Below are 12420 nucleotides of genomic sequence, written 5' to 3' on the forward strand. Positions count from 1 at the left end.
AATTCTAAGTTCCTGTTGAACTTTGAGTTAGTTTAGAGCCCTTCCTTGGGGTGATTTATTAGAAAGTTTTTATTTCTAGTGGTTGGAGTCTCTGAGAACAGCACAGACCAACTTGGGAAGTAAGATATTTTGTTCTCAGCCTGAACTTGTCTTCTTGCTTAGTTTCTTATCTGATATTGAGAGAAAAATAAGAAAATAAGGCTTTTGTAATATAGTAATGCCATGACTTCAAAAACATTTTAGGACAGTTTAAAAAAAAAATCGGTGGCACAAAATTGTAACAGTTATTTAGTACCAGCAACTATTAAGAGTATTCTCTTAATAAGATAAATACTTAAAAGAGAAATACTCAGATACCAGGTGGTTAAAATGCAAAGGAAAAAAAAGAACCACACCAACCCAACAATAAAACACCTGGCAAAAATCTTACCTGGGCAAGTACTTCATAAGTGAGCGTGGTGCAGAAAAGTAGGCCCCACCTTTAACATTTGCATGCAACAGGTATATCTTTCAAAATATGTAGGACTACAATCAGAAAAGCAATACAGTCATGAGTTGATGAAGATAAATAATGACAAAACTCTTCCTGCACATCTGTGCCTCCAAGCGCATTGCTCCTTTGTCAAATCCATTGTAATATGTTTACTCCATCTCAGAGGAACTGTAGCTGTTAAACTTTGCTTTGTGCCAAAAGGTCTTTCGTCCTTGTTTGAACAAACCAGGTGGAAGAAACAGTCCTAATCTATGAATTTGCTTTTTTAAGACATCTTGAACATCATTAAATAGATCCAGTCAATCATTTTAGATCAATTGAAAATTAAAGATAAAAACTCCACTCTAGGTCACATCTCAGGTTTATTGTTGAACAAACATATGGAATAAAGTCCATAACATAAATATGAGGAGTAAATCATAGTTCTCCAGATTTTCTATGCTGATCATCCAAATAAAGCTATTGTCAAAAAAAAAATCCTTAGTTCTTAATTTAAATAACTTAGAAGAAAGATACATTCATTGACGGCTTTAAAAGCTGCTTTTCACAGGGTTTCCCTCTTCTAGGTTGTATTTTAAGGCAGGGCTGTCAAACTTGTGGCCTACAGGGTAGATGTGTCACGCGTTGCTCACACCCAGTTTAGTGAAGGAAAAAAAAGTCACGATATGTCACTGTGACCACGTGAGTTTTACACCCCTGTCTTAAGGCCTCCAAACTAATTTCAGGCCTATAACTCACATTGAAAGTCTCTTAAAATGGCAAGAGAATGGCAATGTTTGCAATAATATGAAAAGCTGCTATATTTAGAAGGCAATACGAGCCTGTTTATACAGAGAAAAAGAAAAAAAGATGCCATTAATGAGCCAATTTCCATCATTTGCAAATTGCAGATAGTTTTTTTTTTTTAATGTGGGAATTCAGATAATCCAAAAGAATGCATCAAATAAATGCATCTTGTCAGGCTGACAAGGTCTCCCTTGCCAAGAATACATCAAGGTCATATTCCTTTGAAGCAAGGTAGTTACAATAATTGGATGCACCACTTGTATACCATCAGCACTGACAAAATCACCATTACTCAATTGCAAAAGACAACTTTACTGGGAAGAGCTTATATCCATCTTGCAATGATACCTTTTAACACCATGAAACAATGACATCTGATTTCCTTGTCCTTGGGCAGGGCTCGATAGGTGGAAGAAACTGCCAAATTCTAAACATCTGGCTGATTGTACAATCAACCATAGTAATGATAATGGATGATCATTAATCCTATAACATAAGCGGACTCTTGCACCATACTCTAAAGAATCAAATACTAAGACAAGGACACCTTTCTGAGGGTGCCATCCGTACAGCATCCTTTTCTCTTGCAATATCATTTTGGGTATAGTCTAGTCTCTGTGTGTATTTGCACACTCCATATACATAACGTTAGTTCAGTTATTGCATTGCAGAAATGTCTGGAGCATTTCCAAATAAATTTTCCACCGAGTCTAGCAGCAGAGCATATGAAGAGATGATTTGAAAAAGCTTAGGTGGATTAGGAGTGAATATTGGATCTATTTTTCTTTCTCCATATTTCTGACTCTGTGGATGAATCTGTTTCTTCAATGGCCAATGGAAGAAATGGATTTAGGCTGCTGAGATATCCCCTGTAATTAAATGATATAAAGAAGAGATTCAAGCATTTCTACTAGGCTTTGTTTTCTAATACCCCCTCTCACCCTGAAGCATTCACAGCAGTTATTTTAACACATGCTAGTACCTTTGGTTATAATTTAATGTTCTGACCACAAAAATATAGACCAAAAGATGGCCCTATGAACAGAAAAGCAGGATGCCTATTTATTGCATCAAGATTGAGGTATTTGTTTAACAGCATCAATTGCTGAAGATTTTCACCTTGACATCAATATTAGCGTATTAAGCTCAACCTTAGGATTGTAAAAGCCCATATTTTGTTAGATAAAAAGTAAAAAAAAAAACCTAGGTAAAAAACAAGAACGGGAAGCACAAAACTGATTAGCTATTATTCATATGTGTCTTAATTAAGACCTTTGTTGCCCAGGCAATACATTTTAGTGGGACAATTTGCTCTATAACTTGGAGTCCTCTTTCTGGATTGAGAAACTAACAGCTTTCCTTCTCTCCATCTTCAGTCTTGGAATACCAGCATCTTATGAAGGAGAGATGAAAATGAACATACCTCCAGGTTGATTCTTGCTTTCTTCAGCACATTGTATGTTCCAGTCACTGTAGCAAAGAAAGTGTCAACCATAACATGAATTAGTTTCGTTTGTCCCTGACTCATCTCTGTGTTAATTGCCTAACTTGGCAAGTCCATTGTGAAATGTTTCTTTCTTGCTAAAGATTTAGCAAGTGAAGATGAGTAATTTTGTCTTCAAAAAATGTAGCCATTGTCATTTTGGAAGGAGGGTTTCATAAGGAATCTTTAGCCCCTTTGTCTAATTTATAACTGTAACTTTCATTAGCAGATTTAACTTTCTTCCTTTTCATCAAGGAGTAGATTGAGACAGGTATTTCCAGTGGCATGTGGAAAAGATTTCCAAAGCTTGTTTGGGCATTTGACACTTGAAAAATTCTAGGAGAATATCACTCCTTCCAACACAAAATTCCCAAGATCCTGCAGGAGCACCTACTGTAAACTTGCAAGTTAAATATGTCACTCGTCCACCTCATCTAGATATTCAGTGCCTCAAACTCATTCAAGAATGGTTTGAGATGCAGAGAATAAAATGTAGCGGGGAAAGATTGTGACATACAGTCAGACCCATTAATACTCTAGAGTTATGCTCATGGGATGCTTGACTACCAGAAACAGGACATTGGTCCTATCCAATCCATTCCAGGAAAGAGGACACTTACAGTGAGTGAGAATGAAGTTCTCCATACTTCCTTTAATATGATTAGCACTCTGCACACAATTCTCTTGCTCAGCCAACTTGGCTCTAAGTATTTGGATTTCTTCAGCTGCTGTTTGATCCTGTGAAAACAAGTATTTTATCTCTTAGGATGACTACAATAATTGCATATTATTTAAAAAAGGAAGGGGCTTATATTTTATCGTAACCTAGATGTGTAGAGTCCCTTGGAAGATTAGATGGACTGTAACATTTCATATATGAAGAGAACGCATTTTAAAATTCTTCCCAGTCTTCTAAAATACTGTTTTTGTAAGCTATGTAGAAGTCACAGCGCCAATGTAAAAGTATATTTATGATGGTAGTGAGGAGTTAAGGATGGGCACATCTAGAGCCAAAACGTATAGAGCTATCTATTCCCTGTTCTTTTACCTCTCCATTTTAATTTCTCTGTTTTGTCATTGCTAAGCTATATCTCTATATACTATTCTCACTGGTTTTTGCATCTCCATCAATATCCCCATTTTTTCTTGTATTCTTGTCTTACTGTTGACTTCTGTATCCTCTTTTTCTTGTTTCCTCATACATCCATCTGCCATGCTACTTGCCTCCCTATTCTTGTCATAGAGCTTGCCAACAATTATGAGAAGGGTTTCTCAGCCCCAGCAACTCTAAACCATTCAAAATGATCACAGGAGACTCTAGATAGATCAATATGGAACATCTGGTCAGCTGCAATGGAGTGGGAAAATAAGGCCATCTCTGCCACACCCCTACAAATTGAAGAATAGGGGAAGTAGTATCATCTTAACAATGATACTTTCTTGTCCCCCTTATATTCCCTTACTAATTCTCCCTAACAAACTTTATGAATTTTTGGTATTTTAACATGGAATGGAATGCAAATAAGGGGCACTTGGAAATAATCTAAAAAGCTAAAGTGTTCCAAGTAAAAGAGGAAGGGAGATAAACCATCTTGAAGAGCATAGAGGTGAAGGGGCATGTTCTTATCAAAGGACACAGCTCTAGGCTTAGTACACAGGTCACAAGCTGGAAAAATGGTTGGCTTCCAAACACCCTAACTGGGGGAGGAAGGGGAGGGTTGCAATATACTGTCATAGATGGAAAAGCCCAATCAGCACTATTTGAACTGGACTGGGAAAGGTTTGTAGAATTCTATAATATTGACATGGATTTCCGGTTATTATTTATCCAGGCCAATCAAATTGTCACCTCAAATTTTCCAGTGGGGAGAAACTGCTTTGCAGTAATAGCAAGATACTTCCCTTTGTATGTTGCCTTATTTGAGCTGAGCTGGGAGGTGATGCTCTCCAAAACATTGCAAGGAGGGAAGTTGACCTCTCCAGGATCTGATGCAAAGTACTGGTATGGACAAGTAATTTCCTGATGTTTTCTTGGCAGAAAATCTGTGGAAATAGAGAGGCTGGTTAATGAAAATATCTTACACTATTTTCCTCACTGACTTCCTTGGTAGCATTTGATGTTTCCCTCTGGCAAGGGACTATAGATTTCTCGTCTCTCCTGTGACATCTCTCATCTCCATAAAGTATCTTTTCATAAATGCTATTCTATCTCAATCTTGGGTTAGAAGCTTACCATTCCTTGCTTGAAATAGCTCAACAGTGCACCATTCCCAGTAACATGGAGATGGATTATAAATTATCACTTATCCTGGATATTCAGACTCTTGGCCAGAACTGTTTCCAGTGGCAAAAGAAGGAATCCTTAGGGAATTTAAAATGAGCCGAGGTGGCGCAGTGGTTAGGGTGCAGTACTGCAGGCCACTTCAGCTGACTGTTATCTGCAGTTCAGCAGTTCAAATCTCACCGGCTCAGGGTTGACTCAGCCTTCCATCCTTCCGAGGTGGGTGAAATGAGGACCCAAACTGTGGGGGCGATATGCTGACTCTGTAAACCGCTTAGAGAGGGCTGAAAGCCCTATGAAGCGGTATATAAGTCTAACTGCTATTGCTACTATTGCTAATTTAAAACTCAGTGAAAGACTACTCTGTCCTCAGCAACCAAGCCTTCCCAGTTACCATGTTGTCTTGTAGTTTCAGGTCAGACTGCAGAAGGGATGCCATTTGGTGGATCCAAGTGTTGGCATCCAAAATCAGTTTCTTAAGAGTATTATAGTCCCGAAGGTATCCTATGACATGAATTCCTTGGTTCTTTGCATCTTCTGTCAGCATCAACTTATGCCTCCCTACAAAAAAAAGGAATACTGTCAGCCTAGGTTGGCAGTTGCAGTTCTGGACTGCTCTGGCATCAGCAACTATAGCTCCTGAACAGTGACTCAGTTGCTGTTTCCTACAACCACAGAAAGAAGTAGTATAGTATTTGTGCAGGAAGCTTCAGTTGGACCTGGTGCTTTCTGAAATCTTAAAATATTTTAATGTAACATCCTGTAGTATGGTAACAAAGCTTGAGTGGGAGTGATGCAGGAGGGGGTGCACAGGTAAACCCACCAGTGGCTGGCCAGGTTAGGTGGTCTTAATAGAATGGACCTTATAAATTCATATTAGCTTGGCTTTTCATTCTAGTGCCCTGGAGTCCCAAAGTTGTATTTTAGCTGGAGTGAACTTTCTCTCCAACTTCCTCATAAGTATTAAAAATAGGGCTGAACAGTGTGGCAAGACCCTGTAAAGGAGGGGCACAGGAAGCCAGACGTGGGTGAGAGATAGAACAGAGGTAAAAACTGCTGACAGCTTAAGACATTATAGGAACTTCTCTTTTTTGTATTTTTCCTATGTACTTCTCTGTAACATTCCACAGTGAACTTCCCCTTTTTGAAATGTCATGCTTGTCTCGTGTATGGAAACGCCTTGAGAATGCACAGTGTGGAACACGGCATAAAAGTAGGATCCTGGGCAGAGCCCAGGCAGTTCAGATTTTGGTGTGTGAACACGCTGAACTCTATGCATCAAATAAACCTGTTTCTCTCACCTTCGTGGTCTCAAGTCCTGGTCTTTTGTAAGTAGATTACAAACCTCAATCTGCTGCAACAGGAGGAGTAAGGACATACCAGAGACTGCCTTTTGCAGTGGTCCATGCTGTGCTTCATAGACACATAATTCAGCCTGCTGGGTCTGGAGGAGCACTCTGTTTTCTTCACACTGCTGCTGAAGCATTATCATTCTGTGTTGAAGCCTGCAAAAATCCCCCCACCCACAAACAAGAGTCATAATTGAGGTTTCTGTTATTGGATGAACTGTCACATGTTCTTGCGGTGCTCATTCTAATGTTCTGCCAATACCTGCATACTGAAGATATTACTGAAGTCTCGTGGAAAGAGACTGCAATCCCTCACAAATAGAGTCATTGGATTGGAAGAGAATTTGGTCTTCTAATCAACCCTCTTTCCTGGGCAGGAATCCTCAAACTATCCCAGACAAATGGGATATTCTATTAAATCTTGCAATAAATTCCTAAAGGCATGCCTCCATCAATAACCAAGAAAGAAAACTCCTAACTCCATTGTTTGTGGAATTAAAATACATTTACTGGTTATGAAAAGATAGCAGAGAAAGTAAAGCAAGATCTGAGCCAAAAAGGCGCGAACAAATACATATCAAATGATAATCCAGCCCCCTCCCTCCAATGACCCAACCCTAGTGTCCAATCTGCAACTCCTTAGGTGTCATGCGGGGTGCATCTCCAAAAGGCATTATCATGTTGGTATGTAGGATAGTTGGCCTTGACCAAGTCCAAACACCAGCTACCAACATGCGCACAAGATGGTGAGAAGAAAACTCCCTTTTTCATATCTCTCTTGTACCATTTATTCCCATCCCAAATACCATGCCCCCGTCCTCCCCATTTCTGTGGCAGCCGATAGCAAGTAAGCGAAGCAGAGGCTGACAGACTGCAAACCTGACTCAAATCATTCATATCGGAATATTGTTATCAGTGGATTTCTTTTAACAACAAAACTATGGACAGATTGGATGACATCACCCAAAGAATAATTTGAGTATCCCTTATCTCATATAGCTTCTGGCCTTTGAAGTTCCGCGTTCTTGCACTTTGGTCTAGGAAGTTCATATAGCCAGAAAGATGGAGAAAGTCCAAACAGCCAAGAAGAAGCTCACTAAGCAACTGTAGAATTTCTGCAGGAATGTCCTATAGTAATATATTCTTCATTCCACTTTCAGATGCTTGTGGAAAGAGAGCAATGCTATATCAAAATGATTCAGATAAAAGCCTTCGGGTGGAGCAGAGGAGCCGCTCGGCTTCATCAAATTCCTGCAATGGGTAAGTTGAGTGGTGGCGACAGGAGCCAACCAGCTAAGCAGGGGCCGGGCAGGCTGCGGAGCACAGAGCCAAGATGCTGCGCAGGACCCACTTCCCTCCACCTGAAAGCATAAAAACGGAACACAAAAGAAGGAACCCAAGGTGGGGTAGGGGCAGCTCACATGACTGCAGGGCACAAGTGCTTGTGTGCAATCCGGGCTCTGTGATTTCCCATGGCCCCCACCATTCCTGCCCCTTTGTCCCGAGCCAGGATCGGGTGAACTTTCCTCCCTCCCAGTCCCTGCAATTTTTCCTATCTCCCACCCTTCCCGTTGTTCTCTTCCCCCTCCGCTGGATTTATAAACACAGGTGTGGCCTCCGGGCTGCAAAGTTGAATGCTTTGATTCCTTCTAGGAAACTTATGGCTTCTGGCTCTGTGCTCCGCAGCCTGCCAGGGCCCTGCTTGGTTGGGTGTGTCCCGTCACCACTGCTCAACTTACCCATTGCAGGAATTTGATGAAGCCGAGTGATTCCTTGACGGGCCCCAGATCCAAACTAAACCCAGACATTTCCAGTGGGGAGTGAGCGGAGCACAAGGAAGGCATCTCTTTCAGTTTCTCACTTCAGGACTTGGGATGGCACCCTTTCCTGCCGCCACCACTTCCCTCTCTTGCCGCTGCTGCTGCCCTCTCCAGCATGCTGCTCCCGCTATGGCTGCAATGATGCCGGCTTCAGGAGATGCTGGCCTGTGGGGAGGGGGGGGGGCTATGCTAGCGCAAATGCTTACCTGTGTGTAGGCAGGAGGAGGCAGTTTTGTGGATGTACGTGGTGAAGGTGAGGTAGGGCAAGCATTGGAGTGGGCCAGTTTGGGGGCATGGCCAGCTAGCCGTATCTATCAGTTCGACAACCCAGGCCCAATTACCACTACTGGTTCGCCCGAACCAGTCTGAACCAGGAGCAACCCACCTCTGAGTCGGAAGGGAAATTGGAGGTCTTCTAATCTAACCCCTTGCTCAAAAGGGACTATAAGGGTATCAAACCCAAGGCCCGGGGCCCAGATCTTGCCCACAGGGTGCTTAGATCTGACCTGGGGGGCCCACCCTGGAAGCTGCAAAGGATCAGCCCGCGATGCTTCTGCCAGCAAAAATGGAGCTTGGGAGGGCGGCCCCTTCTGAGCTCCGTTTTAGCTGGCAGAGGGTTGCAGAAGGCTGCCACAACCAAAAACGGAGCTTGGGAGCCCATTTTCGCTGGCAGAGTGCTTGGATTTACAGGCACCCCCAACACAAGTGACGTTGAACTGGCCAAGCCCCACCCCCAAGGTCAAACATGTCCCTGAATCGGCCCTCAATGAAATCGAATTTGACACCCCTGCTCTATATCATTTCAGACAAGTGGTTCTCCAGTCTCTTCTTAAAAGAGTGATGGAGCACTCACAACTTCTGAAGGCAAGCCGTTCTACTGGTTAATTGTTCTCATTGTTAGGAAATTTCTCCTTAGTTCTAGGTTGCTTCTCTCCTTGATTATCCAACTAGTGTTTCTTGTCTTGCTTTCTGGTGCTTTGGAAAATAGGTTGACCCGCCTCTTCTTTGTAGCAGCCCCTCAAATATTGAAGCACTGTTATCATGTCACCCCTAATATTTCTTTTCATTAGACTAGATATAACCAATTTCTGCAACCGTTCTTCATATCCTCCAGGCCCCTATATATCTTTGTTGTTCTTTTCTGTACTCTTTTCTATAATATATGAGTAAAGTTAGACAGAATATTCTAAGTGAGATCTTACTAAGACTTTATAAAGTGGTACTAATACTTCATGTATTCTTGATTCTATCCCTCTGTTAATGCAGCCTAGGATTACATTGGCTCTTTTAGCTGCTGCCACACATTGCTGGCTCATATTTAAGTGATTATCCACTAAAGCCCCAGGATCCTTCTCCCAGGTACTGTTGTTGAGCCAGGTTTCACCTAATCTGTACCTGTACACTTGGTGGTGTTTTTTTTTGCGTAAATGTAAAACCTTACTTTTTTCTACATTGAATTTCATTTTTTAAGATAGGGCCCAATGTTCAGATCTGTTGAGGTCCTCTGGATCTTGAGCCTATCTTATGGGACTATTCCTGCCAGTTTAGTATTGTCAGCAACAGTGACGTGCAGTCAGCTTTAAGCCTGGTGAGGCACTTTTTAGACTTGTGGACTTCAACTCCCAGAATTCCATAGCCAGACATGCTCAGTTCCGATTTAAAGCGACAGCATTTTTCTCCCTTGCAAAATAAGTTTTCCCATTCTTTTTCTTCTCCCTCCCCCTCCTTCCTCCCTCTCTCCTTCCCTCCCCCTCTCTCAAACAGACACACGCACACAGAGAGAAATTGGATCCCTCTCTCACTCACTCTCAAACAAACACAAACACAGAAGTTGGATTGGATATATTTTCCAAAGGCTTGAAAGCAGCTCCTCTGCCATATTCCCCCCCCCCCACATTCCCCTGCTGCCTTCCAATCAGAGCCTTTGATTGCAGGTGAATCACCTTGCCTTTTCAAACTTGTAATCAGTGAAGCTGGGCTTATATATTTTTATCCAGCTCTGTGTGTGTGTGTGTGTGTGTGTGTGTGTGTGTGTGTGTGTGTGTGTATGTGTGTGTTTTTGAAAAGGCAACATGGTTTTGTATGCAATCAAACTTTTTGAATTCCTCCACCCTCCCCACACACGCACCTTTTCCAGCTGTTTCAGAGAGGATTTCAACTCTGCTTTTGCCTGCCCTCATGAAAAGAAAAAAAAGCCTCTAAAAATGCCCTCTACAGGAGGCGAGAGAACACGTGCCTCCTTTGCATAAGAAATTTTTCATCTTTTAACCCTTGCTTAACTCTGCTCAAGTGATCATAAAGCTAGAGTAAAGGAGGCCCGTAGTTCTCTCGCCTCCCACTGCAGTTAAGCACTAAGCAGAGTCATCCACTATGACTCTGGCAGCAACTACCTCAGCCTTTTTCCTTTTAATTATTCTTTTCTTTTCCTCATGACGCTGGTGAGGCCCTGCCTCCCCTGACTGCATGTCCCTGTGATGATGATGTTGGGTAATGAAATGTCTGCAAGCAATAAACCAAGCTCAGAGAGCACCAAGGACTCTACATTTCAAGCCTGAGCTACAAAGATTCTCTTCCATTAGATCTCATCTTGCAAATTTAAACATGGGGGAAGCCGTTTGCACTACTCAGGTGATCCTGAGGATCAGGCAAACATCCAAGTGGTCTCAACAACACTCTAAAAGAATGCAAATGACCACCTGTCTGCAAGGAATATCAATCCTCTCCTTCCCACCATCCAATCAGAGCTGAAGAAGCTTCTTGAATGAGAAGGGAAACATCTTCTAAGACTTGATGGGTTCTTCTATTTAATTTGCCTTCTGCAGGTACTTAATAAAGCCTGAAATCTCCTCATTAACTGGTGTGTTCATTGTGTTTGGATACTCAAGGAACCATTTTTCCGGCCCCTGGGCCGTTGCCTGATACTTGGCGAACAACGCACACACAGACAGAAACATAAAAATATCTGATTTATCATATCAAATGTATTTTCTTTCAATAACAAATTAAATTTACAATCAAACAAAGGAGACCTTACAAACTTTCAGAAGCAATCGTGGCAAGAGACCAGGATCTCTGGTAAATTAGTCTTTCACCAGAAATCAACGGTATCCATAAGGTACCTGGGGTGATCCACCAGAATGGGTCTGGCCTTGCGTGGGCAGCCCGAAGCAGGCTGCAGCACTACCACACCATCAACTCACACTATGGTTGGAATAGGAACCTAGGATAGGAATGGTTGTTTGCTTTTCTGCCCAGTGACCATTTGAATTGAATATATTGATTCATAATTTGAATCTTCTGAGATGTACATATTGACTTAATTCCTTGAATAAAATTGTTGTCAAAATGCATAATTTCCAGAACTTTAAACAAAAAAGACCAATTCCATTCAAAAGCTTTCTCTGCAAAACATGCCTTGTTTTTTATGTTGTAAATATCCTAAGGCATCCAATAAAGTTTTCTTTGATTAACAGAACAGTAGAGCTGGAAGAGACATTGGATGACTTCTACTCCAACCCACCCTGCTCAAGAAGAAGACCCGACACCATAACTGGCTGTCCAATCTCTTCTTAAAAACCACCAGTGATGGTGCAGCCACGACTTCTGGAGACAAGGCGTTCCACTGATTAATTGATTTGGAATTTCTGAAATAGGCTGAATTCAGATCCCCTATCAAATTCAAAACCACTAAAACCATTTCTGGGGTAGGACTCTCAGCCAAGAAGCAGATGAGACCACCACGTATATGAGGAACCATTGGGAATTTAGGGCAAAGGTTTGCCATTCACCTTTGCTATTAGAACTATGATATCCTTATATTGGTGGCATCGGGGCACCCGTTGTCCCCCTTCATATTCAAAGATGCCCAGTTCTTGTGAGCCATGTGAGGTTCACCCCTAGCACCTATCCACAGCTAGATAAAACATTAAGTCTTTGTCATGAAACACAGATTGTGATGACTTTGACTGCTAAAAGAGACAATAAAACAGGCTAAGAAGGAAACAAAAAGACTAGAATGAATCCTCTCCAGTAGTCTACACCAGTGGTCCCCAACCTTTTTATCGTCGCGGACCAGTCAGCCTTTGATAATTTTACCGTGGCCCGCTGAGCGCGTGCAGGGGTGGGGGGGCGTTGTTCGCGACGACACATTGATTGTTCAGTATGGCTAGCGTAGATAGCGTAGCACAAACTGCGCCTACGCAAGGCTA

General features: G+C 42.0%; 1 protein-coding gene across 7 annotated transcripts in view; it reads right to left on the minus strand.

The window, feature by feature from the left end:
* Window positions 1-3418: 3418 nt before the first annotated feature.
* PDE4DIP (phosphodiesterase 4D interacting protein) overlaps window positions 3419-12420 on the minus strand; it is a 155148-nt gene continuing 146146 nt past the window's right edge. For all 7 annotated transcript variants that reach the window (XM_087726566.1, XM_087726565.1, XM_087726564.1 and 4 more), the window contains 3 exons: window positions 6424-6548; window positions 5438-5604; window positions 3419-4805 (listed from right to left, as the gene is read on the minus strand). In XM_087726566.1, the coding sequence (XP_087582692.1) occupies window positions 4608-4805; window positions 5438-5604; window positions 6424-6548 (490 nt within the window). In that variant the 3' untranslated portion in view covers window positions 3419-4607. The remainder of the gene's footprint in view (window positions 4806-5437; window positions 5605-6423; window positions 6549-12420) is intronic.

The sequence above is a fragment of the Thamnophis sirtalis genome, unplaced genomic scaffold, assembly GCF_051295495.1.
Source record: "Thamnophis sirtalis isolate CommonGarterSnake01/CBP01778 unplaced genomic scaffold, rThaSir2_p1.2 scaffold_12, whole genome shotgun sequence".
Lineage (NCBI taxonomy): Eukaryota > Metazoa > Chordata > Lepidosauria > Squamata > Natricidae > Thamnophis > Thamnophis sirtalis.